The 18,090-nt window shown below is 39.2% G+C and overlaps 1 protein-coding gene across 1 annotated transcript; it reads right to left on the reverse strand.

Moving 5' to 3' along the window:
- Nucleotides 1-2,598: 2,598 nt before the first annotated feature.
- adm2b (adrenomedullin 2b) lies at nt 2,599-17,421 on the reverse strand. The gene is made up of 2 exons (XM_088340328.1): nt 17,160-17,421; nt 2,599-6,159 (listed from the first exon to the last, which is right to left on the reverse strand). The coding sequence occupies exons 1-2, from the start codon at nt 17,258-17,260 to the stop codon at nt 5,790-5,792; spliced, it is 471 nt and encodes a 156-aa protein (XP_088196454.1). The 5' UTR covers nt 17,261-17,421; the 3' UTR covers nt 2,599-5,789.
- Between the last annotated feature and the right edge of the window lie 669 nt (nt 17,422-18,090).

An 18,090-nucleotide genomic window follows, 5' to 3' on the forward strand; every position in this document is an offset into this window, starting at 1 on the left:
GTTTAACCAAACTCCATTAACCCGACAGGGATGCCGGAGTTCTACCTTGACCTTTGGGTGTTTATTTAGTGCTTTCCATGTTCAGGTGTTCCAGTAACTTGTTTTTTGCCAGTTGAGAACTGCTCTGTGTGATAATTTGCCATTTCCGCTACCCCCACAAATCGATACTGCATTTAATGTCACAGAAAGTAGTGCTTTTTAATTATATTTACATATAATTGCCAAGCCCAGCTTAGTTGTGGCATCACATTTGATGTTTGATGTCCAAATCTGGATTTGTGTATTACCAAGCTTAAAAAGGATTTTGTAACATTAGTATGTTGTATGGGACACCACAAGTTTAAACACAGCTTTTTCAATAGTATTGTGTTCAGAGAATATGAGTTGAAAAAGCAAATCTACCTGTTTTTATCCTTCTCTGGGGCAGCCAGAGAATGCTAATGAGTGAAGATACCATAGATACTCCCTCAGATCCTCGTCCTCCCTCCGACTGTCAGTGCCCCCTGCCCATCTGAGCACCATGGGAGCAAGAGCCTTCAGTTGCGCTGCTCCCAAGCTTTGGAACAATCTACCTCCGGACCTCCAAAACTGCACACCTCTCTCCACTTTTAAGTCCCGTCTAAAAACACACCTGTTCAGGACTGCTTACAACACATAGCTTCTCCATTTCCTATGTTTTTATGATTTTAGGTCTTGTTTTTATTTATTATTTCGCTTACAACTTTTTAAATTGTATTTTTTTCCATTGTCTGTACAGTGTCCTTGGGTGGCCTGAAAGGCGCTTTTAAATAAAATGCATTAGAAGTAACGACAAATCACAGTTCACCTCCTTTTCGAAGTAGAGCTACGATTGGTCTTTAAATGAAGCTTGAGCATCTGTCATGTCATCTAAAGCAAAAAGCAAGTCTCCAAATTGCCAACTCCAGATATGGGAAAATAGTTACTTTGCTTAGTAAAGAGTGACTTTAATGGAACAGAAAAAGTTGACGCTTTAAAACATGCATTAAATTAGCCTGAACACTTCCGAGTGTAAACTTGAGTTGAAGTATCTTTAAAGCGTTAAGAGTTCAAGGAGCTTTAAAGAGCTAAATCGACAGTTGAAGTGACTTTAGAGTTAACCCGGGAATTAAAGTAGCTTTACAAGGTTAAACCCAGAGTCAAGAAAACTTTAAAGCAATAACTTGAGTTAAAGTAGCTTTAAAGCGTTAACCCGGGCATTAAAGTAGCTTTAGAAGGTTATCCCAGAGTCAAAGTAGCTTTGAAGCGTTAACCTTGGTCAAACTATCTTTAAAGCAACTCACGAGTCAAAATAGCTTTAAAGCAATAACTTGAGTTAAAGTGGCTTTAAAGCGTCAACCAAAGAGTAAAAGTGTTAACCAAGGAGGTAAAGTAGCCTAAAAGTGTTAAACAAGGAGTTAAACTAGCTTTAAAGCATTAACCAAGGAGTTAAAGTAGCTTTAAAGCGTTAACCAAGGAGTTAAAGTAGCTTTAAAACGTTAACCAAGGAGTCGGACTACCTTTAAAGCCCTTACCCAAAAGTCGGAGTACCTTTAAGGCCCTAACCCAAGGGTCGGAGTACCTTTGAAGCCTTAACTGAAAAGTTAAAGCAGTCATAAAGCTTTAATTTACAGTTAATGCAGCATTTGTTTTAATTCTTAGATTAAAAACTCAGAAGCCTTTATTTCTATCTAACTTCATAAGCTGTTTGATTTCATTTCACGGACACAGCTTACCGTTTTAAGTTTTTCAGAAGCAAGTTCCTTAAAACATCAAAAGGGAATACTGAACTAAATTCTTTAATGGAGAATTCAGCTATCTGCCTGTTAATGTTTTTCTGATTTGCCTGTGCAATAAACAATTTTATATATACATAAATGTTCTTTTTTGCCCCCCCCCCCCCTGGGTTTATATTACTTTATCTTGGACTAATAATACTACAAAAATAGAGAAGGGCACAACTTTCTTTTTTCTTATTTTTTGTGTACTGAGGCATTTTGTCCGAGATGCCATGTCACGATGCACAAAAGTGAAGGAAAACGTTTTGGACTTTCCTCTTATGCATGAATGTATATGTGTGAGTAGGGTGTCATAAGGTGTGTCTGAGTGATTTAATGTATTTTCCCTCGTTTGAAATGTTTCTTCAAAAAACAGTAACTACTGGAACAAGATGTAGAAAGTAACAAGCCCACTCCAAAAAGGGTTTAGTACTTTATTACACAAGCTTATCAATGTGTTAAAAAACACACAAACGTACACATTTGTAGGTAAACACGCGTCATGACGGGAAAACTAGGTTCAGTTGTGCGTGTTAAAGTTAAATAACAGCACGTAAAAACAAAAATTCATGAGAATAGAGCGCTTGCCCTTAATAATCTTAAATAATACCTCGTATTTCCATGAAAACAGAATGCAGGAATTTGATAGGTTAGAACAGGGATGTCAAACTCATTTTAACTCGAGGGCCACACGATAGAACAAACATTCTCTCGGGGGGGTGGACTAGTGATTAAAGAGAAAGAAATGTGTGTGTGTGAGAGAGAGAGAGATAGAGTTAGAAGGAGAGAAACAAAAGTGATAAAAAAGAAAAACAGTGAGAGGGGAAGAAAGAAAGAAATCCAAAGAGAAATAGAGAGGAGGGAAAAGAAAAGGAGAGAAAGTGAGAACGGGAAAGCAAGCAAGAGAGAGAAAGAGAGAAAAGAGAGAGAAAGAAAGGAATCCAAAGAGAAATAGAGAGAAGGAGGGAAAAGAAAAGGAGAGAAAGTGAGAACGGGAAAGCAAGCAAGAGAGAGAAAGAGAGAAAAGAGAGCAAAAGAAAGGAATCCAAAGAGAAATAGAGAGAAGGGGGAAGCAAGAGAGAGAAAAAAGAGAGAAAAGAAAAAAAGGTAGAGAAGGCAAAGTAAATAAGTAAGACACAGAGAGAGAAAGAGACAAAGAGGAACAAATAAGGAGATAAAGAGAGACAGAGAAAGTGAAAGGGAGAGAGCGAAAAAGAAATACAAATACATCGTTTGTGAGAGGCACCTGGTCTTGGCAACATCAAGTGGACATATTTCAACCTACAGCTCGTTTTTCTCTTGCGCTTCCCTCAGCGTTGTCTCGCGGGCCGGATTCAATCCCTCAACGGGCCTGATCCGGCCCGCGGGCCGCCTGTCTGACACCCCTGGGTTAAAAAGTTTCCTTTGCGCTACAAAACCACGGTGGTTAATTCCACTAATTGCTCTAAAGAGGTTGAATTGCACGGATAAACCAGTTCATTTCAAAACCTCTAGTCTCTTTGTTGTCAATGCTTGTGTGCGGTTTCGTAAAGTTGTTGACCGCTGGCATTTTTGGTTACACAATCTCAAGTCGAATACCCCACACATAAAAACCATCTTGATCCGTCTTTGATTAGTTGTGAAAAACTTTGATAAATGGATTGAGCTTAACTTGTTCAACATCTGCTTGTATCGGGATCAAGTGAGCACATTATTTGGTATCTATGAAGCTTACCAAAAGCCAGTTGACTTTGAAAAGTATTGCACAATATTTGAAGCTGTTTTTTGACCCCGTTTTTCACAAAAAAGGATTAGTACTTGTAGCCGAAACCAGACCATCAGTGTTGTAGTTTTTTAGGATTTTTACTACGATTGGGATTGGTATATTCAGGGTTCGTACGGGTGCTTAACACCCTTAAGGTTGCTTGAATTTCAATGTTGTGTTTTCCAGGTTTGAAAAGCGCTTGCATTTGGGGTAAAGTGCTTGTAAATGCTTGAAATTGTGGCCAGTTTTCGATAGACCACGCATTAACCGAAGAAAAATAAATCAGTCTGCTGAAAAATAAAGGCTGCCACACCAGCATTGGCGGCTTGACTAAAGGCAGCCGGCATTAGTTTTTATGGCGTTGTCATGCGAAGTGTCATCTCCCTCGCGCAAGAGATCAAGTCAAAGAGACCAAGAGGCAGGGTACTGGAGAAACTTGAAAGTTGGCTTTAAAAGTGCTTGAATTTGGCCATTAAAAAGGTGTTAAACCCGGTATGTTGTTTCTGTATCTGTATTTGAAAAAATGTAGGATCGGACATCGCTAGTATAGTATTTACAAAACATGCGCAACCAACAGGTAACATCTACAACTGCACCACCAAAAATTAAACTAGTAAAACGTTAACTTTTAAATATGACAAATGATGGAAATTCTGTACAATTATATGTTAGAATTGACTGGTTCTGATATACCGAGATCAGTGTCTATTAATGTTTTTTTTTTAAATTAAAAAAAAAATCCTTTTGGATTTTAAGTTTTAGCATCACAATCAATGCAGTCAATTGCAGATTTTAAATTTTTTGTGTTTCATTAAACTTTTATGACAGGGGTGGGCAGACCTTTTAGGATTCAAAGATTTGACTGGGGGCCAAATATACAGTACTTATAGAGATTTACATGTACTGTCCATGTAACATTTATGTTTTTATATTTCTTCTTAAATCGATTGCTTTCATCAAATTGCTTTTGAAATGCTAACAATTAAAACAATATATATATATTATGTAATGTCTCATAGATTTTTGAGCTATTTACTTAGTATTTTTATGGTCTTACTGAAGTCCATCCATACATCCATTATCTACACCGCTTATCCTCAGTAGGGTCGCGGGGGTGCTGGAGCCCATCCCAGCTACCTTCGGGCAGTGGGCAGGGGACACCCTGAACTGGTCGCCAGCCAGTTGCAGGGCATTACTGAAGTCATATTTTGTTAGTATTCTGTAGTATTTCGGTAAAATTTTACATTATTTCTGTCACATTTTTGTAGTACTTTAGTAGTAATACTGTAGTATTCATTTAGTTTCAGAATTAAGGCAAAATTATATAGTTTTCTGTTTTCAAGCACTAAGTTTGTTGTATAAGTCTGTAGTATTTCTGTTTTTTTAGTAGTACTTTATTTTGTGTATTTGTTTGCCTGACACTTCTTGAATACAAATCTGGATAAAATTTGGTGTCACGTTTTCTCAGGTCAAACTAAGCATTGTAAGTGACACATTTCTATGAATACGTGTGGCCGTGATTCAAATCATTTTTTGACAACATAAACACAATCCCAACTTATTTCCTGTCCATCATCAGATACACAAAATAGTTGTTTCCCTTGTTGTGCTTTTTTCCGTTTATTCATATCTTTCATGACGACTTTCTGCTTTCTCTATTCTGAAACATTCGTCTCTGTTACCGTGACTAAAAATAGTGCCAGTAGATAAAATGTAATGCCTTTTCCTATGTCATCTTTATCAATAGTGATCCTGTGGTTAAGATTTGGCGCTCTCACCGCCGCGACCCGGGTTCAGTTCCCGTTACATCCAATGTTTTGCAATTGAGGGCAGCACTACTTTTAGGATGATCAATTCTTGCACTAATACCGTAAAGTTATTTTTTGGGATAAAAAAGTTCTCTATACATGAATAAATATGGTACATAATGGTTTGTATTGTCATTATATTTGACCATTTTCATTCAGCTGGCTAGTTTAAAATGCATGTGGCCTGCGGGCTGAAGTTTACCCACCCCGATTTATGGGGATTGTCATTCTGTAACTTCTTTCGTCTCTTTTTGATGACACATCAAATCCCACAAAATAACAAGAAAACGCACACGGGACTTGTGAAACATCTGCTGTGAATTTTGTGATCGTTCCAGGACAAAAAGTACCACAACACTGAACACTCGGGAGATGTGCAAAAATTTGGAGAAGGTCAAACAGGAGTTCGCTCGAAACAGAGTGCGGTCTGATGACCAAATCCCGAAATCTCGGATGGGAGTCTCAGCCGTAGCTATAAGGACTGCGAGGGTTGATGGGGGAGGAGTCTTCCCTTCCGCTGCGTCCAATCAGCTGATAGAGGCGGTGGCTGAGGTTCTGCACCTGACAGGTGCCCAGGACGCAGCCCGCCCTCACCAGCTGCCCGCGGGCCCTCCGGCCCTTGGCGTGACGACGGCCCCGGATCCTTTTCGGGGCCCTGGGTCGTCCTTGCAGCTCTTGTCGGAACCACTCAGGTGGGGCTTCCTTCTTCAGGAGAACCCGCCAAATGAGGCGAGCCTCTGCCAGAGCGGGGACGTCGTCAAAGGGGAAAGCGTAGACGAATGTTGTCGATGTCACAAAATGAGGCGTCATGTGTCTGAAGGATTTTGATGATCTACGAAAAACAACGATAAAGAGTTCATTTTAAGGGTTTGACATGATAGTAGCATGTGGAATTGGTCTTGTCCGTGCAAAATCACGATACACAAAGTCGTTAAGGTCTCACAGCAATTCAATGAAACTCAGGCTTGTTTTTACTTAAAGTTGCAGGATTTGGTAATGTTCTACTCTTTGACGCCATCTTTTGGCTTAAGTCGTCATTGGGGCCTCGGTAAGCTTGTTCAAGATGCGCATGCAAGTAGATGCATTTCTTAGACGCACTCGCTTGAACTCTTGGTCTTTTTGGTGGGTTGGGTTGGTGCTTGGACTGTATTTAAAAGTGACCTTTTCTTAATTTCCCCTATTTATGCTACACTAACAAAAAACGCTGGAACGAGCATGCAATCACTCTCCACCCCCCTTTGGCCCCAATTGTTGGTGTAAGGGAAATTATGGTCTAAATGTGCCTTTTATACTCCTATACTTTTATACTCTTATACTTTTATACTCTTATATCTTCATATATATATATATATATATATATATATATATATATATATATATATATATATATTTATTTAATTTTTCTTTTTTTTTTTTTTTCTTTTTAGTATTCTCAATAAGTTTGTGGTTTTACAAATTTGAGTTGTGCTCAGAGGCGTGCACCTGTAAGGTCAAAAGAATAAGTTCCCAGACAGCAACTAGTTGTCTTTCATTAAAAAACTTGAATGGCCACCAACAGTTTCCCAGATACTCCTAATGCTAGCTTATCCGTTAAAAAAGAACTTCCAGGTGCTGATCAAACAAGGAATTATTGTGGTGTCCAAGACTCTTCATCCTAGCCTATCAGATAAATCATTTTTGTTAATCCAACTCCCAGGAACCACTAGACAAAGGAAGTCTGTGATCGCTAGCTATGTATCTGGTTTAAAGGGTATTGCCTTTGATGTATATTGTTATGTTAGCTTCCCCCTAATGGAAGACTGTACTCTCTTTTTTCTATGTTTATTGTTAGGTTAGAGTTTCCTTTAGTTGCCAGCAGTGTATATTATACCAAGTAACCAAAGAAATTGTCCAATCAGAATGCCTCTTACAATCGCGTGATTTATTTTATCCTTCAATCAGAATACTTGTAACAAAATAAGAAAGGTGCTCACGCTTCAGTCTATGGGATGTATTTCATGGTAATCAAGAAATTCAGTCGTCTTGTAATTTGTGCTTGCTTTTCTTTAATAAATGTCATTTTGTAACTCAAAACGTGTCTCTTCTTTCAACCTGACATAGCGCCGAACCTGACAGCTGCTTCCTAATATTTTGCACGTCCCGGAACAGCGTTGCTAAAAGTAAGCTAAAAGCAGATAGGCGTGACGGGGAAAAAATTATAAAGGCTATTTGAACTCATATGGGCATTTTTAACTCTTACTTAATTGAGAAAATATTCTACCTACAACCTTCTCAGGACATCTCAAATGACGCACCCCATCTTTAACAATATGTTAAAGGTATTTTTGATTCCACCCTTAATCTAGTTACTTAAATGATTGAAACCAAAAAGGAAAGAGCGAATTCAACAGTCTCTATGCAAATGCTTCCTAGCAAAAACGCTTTAGCAGCTAACAAGCTGCCAGAGTTGGGGATTTCACATTTAGAAACATAAATCTTATATTTTATTCAGATTGAACTGTTTTATGTTACTATAGATTACTGTCGATTGCTGTTTTGGGTGTTGGCTCCAGGATGGTTAACTATAAATCAACAATAGAACGTTAAAGTAAATGATAGTGTAATGTAAAAAAATTCAAATCACGAAGTGTTTTAAAAAAAACAACACAAGTTTTATAAAATAATAAACTAGTCAAGATTTTTGGCGAGTGTTTATTGCAGTTTTTCCTGTTACTATAGTTTGTCAAAACATAAACAAGACATATTTTCAGAAATTGGTAAATGCTATTTATTTAGAGCAGGCATATCAAACTAAGTTTGCCTCTGGGGTCGGATCCAGACTTTCTGTTTTCAGGGGCTCAGATCAGTAAAAGAATGTCAACTCTACGTTTTTAGCTCTGTTTTTCAGTATTATTGTCGCGAAGCGGGTCGGGAAGCAGGAAGTCGGAACTCATATGCGTAGACAATCTGTCACTTTAGTTAGGAAATAAAAGTTGTCCAACACACAAACGGACCAAAAACCAAACAGGTTTAAAGGCAATCAAAATTACAAACTAGGCATTACTCAGATCAAACAGGCATGAACAGGTCTTCAACAAGGTAAAGCAATGGTCTGGCAACAGGCAGTCCCAAAAGGAGCGTTTAAGTACTCCAAAAGCAATCAGTCCAATGCGTCTCAGCCGGTGTCAAGGGGCGGGGCAAGCTGGGCGCCATGACAACCGTGCAGGACATGACAATTATGTATTATGATTCAGCCTAGATTTGTAACCTACCCCACATATTACAATCACGGATGACAAGGGATCTTTTCTAAACACAACACATATTTCTATAAACAAAGGGGGGGAAGATGTTAATGTTTGGCATTGAATTTGTCAACGGGTTTATTTTAACAATAGAGTGAATGCAGTTTTACACCTGAACCAATTCACCACGCTATGCAAACTCAACACTGTCTTCTAGCGGCCAGAGAGAGCCTTTGGTTTGCATTTGCTTGATTTTGTTTTTAATTTATTTTTTATAGAATTGGTCTAAAGACTCGCCTCTTTTCCTCTTTTTTTTCTGACATACTCAGAATTTTTGACGGGCCGGATTAATCATCCAAAGGGCTGTAAATTCGACATGCCTGATTTAGAGATCAGAATGACCCACATATTCATTATCATTTGTTTTATTTACTTGGCCACTATGTCTGTGGCCATTACCTGACTAAATTAAATACTGTATTTTGAGTAATTAGTTGAGAATATTCCACAGCCAGGGCCCCAAAAAAAATCTGAGTCCGCCAGGATTTACTATAAATGGCTCTAGTGTCTTCCACTGAAGTCATATGACGCCTCACAACATTGGATGTTCAATTTTCACGAGGACCTTGGCCGTTTCTTCAAAGGTTTTACTATTAGATGACACTATCTTTAAGAATACATCTTTCCAGTAATCAGGAACGGAATGAGTGGATTGTGAAATGAAGGGCCTTTAAAAAAGATTGTTCAAAGGCTCCCCCACTTCGACTTTCAAGAGATTCGTGAGTACTTCTCCCCTCCCTGGGCTATCTGGAATCATCACAATACTGTTGATTTTTTTTCCCTCCATTCTTGTTTTTTCTTTTTCAGGCATTCCGGTATTGCACAGTGGTGACCGGTAATGACCCTTAGTAAGGCTCCAAAAATCAACTCTGGGTAACTCATGTTTTTCACGTTTGCCGTGAGTTTGTGAAGTTAAAGTCAACCCAAAGTGCTTTCTAAGCTGTTAAATTTACAGTCTAGAAGACACTTAAAATAAAAAGAGAATACATCAATTTATTTTGCACTTGCAAAGAGAACAGGAGAGCGTTCAAACCTCAGATAAGAAATTCCAACCTGTTCTAAAAGCCCTCCCTTGAGACCTTTCTTTTTATTAAATCTAAGTTTACAAAAGTAGATGGACATCCAAACAGCAACATGATTGGCCGAGAGTGAAGATTATTTAAAAAGTGCATAATAGTCCAAACCACAAACAAATGCTATGCGTTCTCCTTTGCAGGTGTCCAATATTAAAAACAGAATCAACTTCATCCATCCATCCATTGGCTGCACCGCTTATCTTCAGTAGGGTCGCTGTGGTGCTGGAGCCCATCGCAGCTACCTTCGTGCAGTGGTCAGGGGACACCCTGAACTGGTTGCCAGCCAGTCGCAGGGCACATGGAGACAACTCACTCGCTCATTCACACCAAGGGACAATTTGGACCGGCCTATTAACCTAACATGCATGTTTTTGGAATGTGGGAGGAAACCGGAGCGCCTGGAGGAAACCCATGCAAGCATGGGTAGAACATGCAAACTCCAACCAGGAAGCTTCGATCTCATGACCTCAGAACTGTGCCGCACACGCGCTAACCACTGCGCCGCCGTGCTGCCCAAAGAATCAACTTATCACTATCAATTTTGTGTTGTTCAAGTTTAAACACGGCATTTTAATCTTTGTAAAACATTGATTAGGAAACAATTTATCTGGTTTTGTTAATTTCATGTCGAGCGAAGATGACATCACAAACTTCATCTAGCCAATCATGGCTCTGCTACTAAAAGCAGGTGAACAGCGATTGGTCGTTCGGCGAAAGCAAAGCGATTATTGGTCCTTTGCTGAGGCCTCAGCAACTGTGATATCAATTTCACCAGACAAGTAGCCAAACAGATGAAACAGGTCGATTTTATTGCTTAATCCCTACGGAGGATAAGCGGTGCAGATAATATACTGTATTTGTCCTCTTTTTCAGGAACATCTTTGTCGTTTTTAAACAGCTTACATGGAAATGTGAGAGGAAACATTTCATTTTTTCAACTGTTAGCACTAATCTAGGTAAAGTCATAATTAAGAATAAAATAGAATATGTTTTCGGAAGTTTTACTGTGTTTTTAACAACACAGTTGCAGACAACAAGAGGCTGAATTCACCCCTTTAATTTGACTCAAAATAGCATCGTGTCTGTAAATTGTATTCTTTAAACCAGTGTTTTTCAACCTTTTTTGAGCCAGGGCATGTTTTTTACATTGGATAAATTTTGCGGCACACCACTAACCAAAAATGTTATAAAATGACACTGAACAGTATGTTTAATTACAATATAATTTGTCACATCTCCAGTTTTTACAGAACAGACACTTGACAATGACATAGTATTTTCATATAATGATTTATAAATGTTTTATAAAATATTAAATTTTGTTGGTGATAGGCATGAGTGAAGAGGTGTTGTAAAAGGATAGTGGGATATTTAGACACGTTCGAAGGCAGGGTTGTCAAACTCATTTGAACTCGGGGGCCACACGATAGAACAAACATTCTGTCGGGGGCCGGACTAGTAGATTAAAGAGAAAGAAAAAGAGAGATAAAGAAATAAGAGAAAGAGGGAGGGAAAAGGAGAGAGGGCGGGAAAAAAAAAGAAAGAGAGAGAGGAAGAGAGCACGAGAAACAAAAGATAAAAAGTCGTGAGAGAGGGGGAAAGAAAGGGAGCGGAAGAAAGAAATCCAAAGAGAAATAGAAAGACAGAAGGAGAGAAAAGAGAAAAGAAAGCACGAAGGGTATGAAGAGAGAAAGAGAAAAGAGAGAAACGAAAAAGGGAAGTTGGAGCAAAAGAGGTTAAAAGAGAGAGAAAGAGACAAAAAGCTACAAAGGAAGAGAAAAAGAGAGACACAGAGACTGAGATCGACACAGACAGAGGGGGAGAAAAGTTGTGGAAAAGAAAGAGAGAGAGCACAAGAAACAAAAGAGAGAGGGGGAAAAGAAAGGGAGAGGAAGAAAGAAATCCAAAGAGAAAAAGAAAGACAGAAGGAGAAAAAAGAGAAAATAAAGCGCGAAGGGTATGAAGAGAGAAAGAGAAAAGGAAAAAAGGAAGTTAGAGCAAAAGAGGTTAAAAGACACAGAGAGAGAAAGAGACAAAGAGAAACAAAGGAAGAGAAAAAGAGAGACACAGAGAGTGACAGAGACAGAGTGGGAGAAAAGGGGTGGAAAAAAAAAGAGAGAGAGAGAGAGAGAGAGACACATAAATACAAGTACAGTGTCTTTGTTCGAGGCACCTGGCTTTGGCAACATCAAGTTGACATATTTCAACCTGCAGCTCATTTTTCTCTTGCGCTTCTTTGAGTGTTGTCTCGCGGGCCGGATTCAATCCCTTAGCGGGCCGGATCTGGCCCGCGGGCCGCTTGTTTGACTCCTGTGTTCTAAGGGATGGGCAGGGCACCCGTATGATGCGGAAGGGGTAAACCAGTGAAAGCTGTTGGGCCCTGCTGTTGAACAGAAGAGTGTGCTGTGTCACCCTGACCCGAGTGACATGGCCGCTTTCTTGTGTCCCGTTTCATCTGGAGGGACGAAAGCATGACCGCTTGACTTGTTTGGGTTTTTGGGCATTTGGGTTGGCCATGGTCCCCAAAAATTTGTGTGTGTTTTTATTTTATTTTTATTTTTTAAATTTCTTTGTTATTGTATGTGTTTGTCTTGCTGTTGGTCATCCCTCTTGTGGGATATCACCAAGGTAGATAGATAGATGGATACATTTTTAAAAATGACATTGGATAATTTCTCACGGCACACCTGACGGTCTCTCACGGCACATTAGTGTGCCGCGGCAGAGTGGTTGAAAATCGCTGCTTTATGCAATCCTGACTGGTGTTTTCATTCTTCTTCTGGCTACAAACTTGAGCATGGGTGTCACTTTAATTCAGGATGTATAAATACAACTTGAAGATTGACTCAATAAATGATTATTTCCTCTGTAACGGTCACTTAATCGACATAATAAAAACTGCTCATGTTTAGCCTTTTTCTGCCTAGTATTGTGCTCCTGCCAGCGCCCGAGTTGTGTTAAATCTGTCACGCTCACTTTTTCCCACCAGCTGCTGATCTTGCCAACCCCCCGCTGTGCCCACTTTGATGAGACTCACTTTTTCCGCCTTGCATAATAGTTTCAGAACAAAGTCTCACCGTGTAACATTAAAAACCCTCCCAAGAACAGATTTTTCTTGGTAATAATATGCTATCTTACAATGGTGTTTGGATGAATATTTCTCAAGGAGACTTGCAATAAAAGATGTGGTCCTGCTAAGCACATATTTCCTTGTCCCAAATTAGTGAAATCAGCCTCAACTCTGTCTAACCTTCAGGCCGATGAAAGGAATGACCTCATACAACTTTCTCACAACTTTGGTGTGTGCCAACTAAACGCCAGTGGCGCCCTCAGGGGGAGCCTAGGGGTGGCTGCATCCCCCCCCCCCCCAATAATTTTGTTGGTCCCCCTGCTTGCCAGTATACAGTGAAGAAAGAAGTATTTGAACACGCTGCAATTTTGTTATTTCTCCCACTTATAAATCATGGAGGGGTCTGAAATTGTTATCGTAAGTGCATGTCTACTGTGAGAGATAAACTAAAAAGAAAAATCCAAAATAAGTATTTGAACACCTGTGTATTACCTAGAATTCTGACCTCGCAAGACCTGTTAGTCTGCCCATTAGAAGTCCACCTGCACTTCATGTATAATCCTGAATCAGATGCACCTGTTTGAGGATGTTCGCTGCATGAAGACACCTGTCCATCCCATACAATTAGTAGGACTTTAACTTGTAACATAGTGAAGACCAAAGAGCTGTCCAGAAACAAAATTGTACACCTCCACATGGCTGAAAAGGGCTACTTAGCAATTGCCAAGCAGCTTGGTGAAAAAAACTCCACTGTCGGAGCAATCATTAGAACAGGGAAGAAGCTAAACATGGCGGTCTATCTCAATGGGAGTAGAGCCCCATGCAAGATATCATCTCCTTGGGTCTCAATGATTCCAAGAAATGTGAGGAATCAGCCCGGAACTACACGACAGGAGTTGTTCAATGACCTGAAAAGAGCTAGGACCACCGTTTCCAAGATTACTGTAGGTCACACACTAAGACATCATGATTTGAAATCATGCATGGTACGAAAGGTTCCTCTGCTTAAACCAGTACATGTCCAGGCCCGTCTTAAGTTTGCATATGACCATTTGGATGATACAGATGAGTCATTGTAGAAAGTTTTGTGGTCAGATGAGACCAAAATAGAACTTTTTGATCATAATTCCACTAAGCGTGTTTGGAGGAAGAAGAATGAGTACAATCCGAAGAACACCATCCATACTGTTGAAAATGGGGATTGTAGCACCATGATTTGGGGGTGTTTTTCTGCACATGGGACAGGACGAGTGCACTGCATTAAAAAGATGATGACTAGGGCTGTGTGATGTGAGATTTTGGGGAACAACCTCCTTCCCTCAGTCAGAGCACTGAATATTGGTCGTGGCTGGATCTTCCAACACGACAACGACCCGAAGCACACAGCCAGGAAAACCAAGGAGTGGCTCCGTAAGAAGCATATCAAGGTTCTAGCATGGCCCAGCCAGTCTCCAGACCTGACCCCAATCAAAAATCTTTGGAGGGAGCTCAAACTCTGTGTTTCTCAGCGACAGCCCAGAAACCTGACTGATCTAGAGAAGATCTGTGTGCAGGAGTGGGCCAAGATCCCTCCTCCAGTGTGTGCAAACCTGGTGAAAGACTACAGGAAATGTTTGACCTCTGTAATAGCAAGCAAAGGCTACTGTACCAAATATTAACATTCATTTTCTCAGGTGTTCAAAAACTTGTTTGCAGCTGTATCACACAAATAAATCGTTAACATATCATGCATCGTAATTTCTGGATTTTTCTTTTTAGTTTATCTCTCTCACGGTGGACATGCACTTATGATGAAAATTTCAGACCCTTTGATGATTTCTAAGTGGGAGAAATGGCAAAATAGCAGGGTGTTCAAATACTTATTTTTTACACTCTATATACATTAAATACTGTTATGAGCATATGTCTTATATACGGTATAACCTAGGAATCTGTTGATCCCTGTTGGAAAGTTCTTTTTTTTGTATTTTGTTCATTCAGTAATAATTATTTTTGTGATACCTTAACATTGTGTTGGGAAATGTCTACTTAAGATATGATTGTCTCTGTACTTGCTTTTATTTGTATCTACCACCACTCAGTAATTGTTTTGTTTTTGTAGTATTACTGTAATTATATTTTATAGTATGTTTGCAGTATTTCTGCAATAGTATTTTTGTAGTATATTTGTATATTACTCGAGTCGTATTTTTGTGGTATTTTTATAGTATTTTTATTGTATTACTGTACTTTTATTTTTGTCGCATTACTCTAGTATAACTGTGGTATTTTTACCATGGCATTATTTTTGTGTCATTTTGGTTGTGCAACTCACTGTTAAGGACTATGCACTAATATAAACATTAGTAACATCAAAATATTATACAATAAACCGGGGGTGTCAAACGGGTGGCCCGCGCGACGGATCAGGCCTGGTAAGGGATTTAGTACGGGCCGTGAGACAACGCTGAGAGAAGTGCAAGAGAAAAATGAGCTGCTGGTTGAAATATGTTCACTTGATGTTGGCAAATCCAGCTGCCTCTCGCACACGCTGTACTTGTATTTCTCTCTCTCCCTTCCTCTTTCTCTAACTCTCTCTCTCGCTCTCTTTCACTCACCCTGTCTCTTTTTCTCTTTCTTTGTTTCTCTTTGTCTCTCTCTCTCTCTCTTATATTGATCCCTCTTCCTTTTTTCCTTTTCTCTCTCTTCTCTCTTTCGCTCTCTCTTTTCTCTCCTTCTCTCTTTCTATTTCTCTTTGGGTTTCTTTCTTTCTCTTCGATTCCTACTATTTCTCTTTTTATCTCTTTTGCTTCTCACGTGCTTTCGCTCTCTCTCCCTCTCTCTCGCTCTCCCTTTCTCTCTCTCTTAGTCCCAGCCACTCTTTTCCTCTTTCTCCCTTTCTCTTATTTCTCTCTCTAAAATGAGTTTGACACCCCTGCAATACATTCTTTAGTTTTTATAAAAGTTTTCCCCTGACCTTTTAACTTTAATAACCTGAAATGATGGCCACCCCAAGATTTTAAGTGGCCCCATTTGGATACCCCTATAATGTCTGGAGGCGCCTGAGAAACCTGTGATCGTTTGTCACAGAATCTGTGACTAAACACACAGAGACTAAATGTACGACCCAACCACAGTGTCATTATTATATTAGTGCAGTAGTTATCACGTTCACCTATCATGCGAAAGGTCCCCGGTTTGAGACTGGGTGGAACATATGTTGGCCTGGAAAGGGATGGGTGCCTCCCAGCTGTACTTGCCCAAGACACACCACAGCAAACGGTGCGGCTGGACCCTAGTGCTTAAGGGATCCAACCAACCCACCATTATAAAATTAATCGGAAGGGTCAAGTCTTCATATTTTCTAACATATAGTTTGAATAATAGGTGAATATTTTCTCCTTCAAAAATACAAAACCATTGTAACTGGTGTTTGTTTGATATGTTGCTTGCCTAACTTCTCTGAATTCCATTAATTGGTCAGTCACCAATCACAACTTATCTGTTCTCTAAAGCTGTGCTGTCATTGTTTTTTTACCTGAGTTTTGCTTAATTTCAATAATTAAGATTTCTTTGTGCAAGTAGTCTGTAGTTAACCTGACTTGAGAAGTCACCGTGCATTTTTAACTGTTCTCATGTGTTTTTCCCCCCTTTAAAGCTGATTTTATTCATCTGATGTTAATAAGTCAAATTTCAATCACGTAAGAAAAAAAAACCTTGAAATAATGTACATAACAAAATAAAAGCAGATAATTAAGAAAAAAATTAAGTAATGACATGGACATTTTTATGTTTGTTTATAACGAGGTCTAGGCTACAAATAATTGAGTGCCCGATCATAATTACCTATAGAAAAATACTATATTGTTCATGGGTCAAGTTTTAATTAAGTAAAAACAAACCTGGGTAAAAATAACTAAAGATATATCTTGAAGGCAAAACAAAAAAAAAAAAAGTAAAAAAACATTTGACCATAAATTTGTGTGTTCCTTTTTATTGTGGTTTTGGATACAGATAATAGTGCCTGATCATAATTACTTATGGACCATAATAATCTTTATCAACGTGGACTATTATTCAGCATGGACTATTATTTGTTTGATTCAAACTGGTGAAAATTTGTTATTTTTTTTATATTTATGTATTACTTTAACATCCATAAAAGTATAATTTTAAAATACAGTACAGTAGTCGTCTACTCCCAGCAGCCATTATCCAAATATGCCGAGGCATAATTAGGGGAGCCCAATTTTGGGGGTCCTGACCCAGCAGAGGACGTTCAAAACTACTTAAACTTAAAAAGTTAAGAAAAAAAAAATACAAAATGTAATTTATTCCCAAATATTTCTTGGATGACCCGCTCATGTTGTAGCCTCTAAAGCTCGAAATGGCGATTTGGGCAAGGGACGGTGATATATCTTACCTGGTGCTTTGGAGGTTGTGGTTGAACGGTGCACGAGTTTGTGTCTCCAGTGGCAGGAGGCCGAAAAGAAGACACGTCCATGCCGTCAGCTTTGCACACATGACGGGGTCAAAAGAGCCACTCAAGGCGCCCAGGAGCAAGGTGCGTTGATTCTCCACGGAATGAAAAAAATGTAAATGTGTCCAGCGTTCCTTAATGTGTTTTTGTTTAAAAGTGAAGCGTGTTGTCACCAGCGCTCTAGCAGCTAAAATAATTCGCGTGTCCTGCTTTGCAACTTATTGAAGGGGGAGCAAGAGGAGGATGAGGAGTGAAGACTGGAGGAGGAGAAACAATGGTCTGGACCAGAGTTTCTCAACCTTTTTTTTTTGTGCTGACCTATCCTTTGGAAAATATTTTTCATCTAAATTCAACTAATAAGCAGAACACGTTTTTTAAGGATGTTGAAATAATAAATATCAAGATTTTTTTATGTACCGGTATCTTATCTGCCTATCTGATCCATCAAGAACGGAGTCGGGAACTTATGGCTCGCGGGCCATATAGTCAAGTCATGTTTAATTTTCTAGCCCTTAATCACAAGGAGTCTCAAAGGGCTGCAAGGACCACAGATTATTGCAAACTAAAGACTATTATAACACAATCCCCTGATCTAAAACCCACATGAGGGCAAGGTAAAACTCAAAAATCTCAACATGAGGAAAATGAAGAAATCTTGAGAAGGGACCGCACATAAGGTAATCCCCCTTCCAGGATGACCAGGCTGCAATGGATGTTGCAATAACAAACGATACACAGATATTGTCAACATGAAATATAGTTCATTCATAAGCTATAGAACATAAGTGTGCTTTAAGCCTAGATTTAAACAGTACCACTGAGGTTTCAGATCAAATCTCAGCGGGCAGAGCATTCCATAGCACCATAGATGGGT

The sequence above is a fragment of the Urocampus carinirostris genome, chromosome 7 (assembly GCF_059441175.1).
Source record: "Urocampus carinirostris isolate Australia breed hairy pipefish chromosome 7, RoL_Ucar_1.0, whole genome shotgun sequence".
Classification (NCBI taxonomy): domain Eukaryota; kingdom Metazoa; phylum Chordata; class Actinopteri; order Syngnathiformes; family Syngnathidae; genus Urocampus; species Urocampus carinirostris.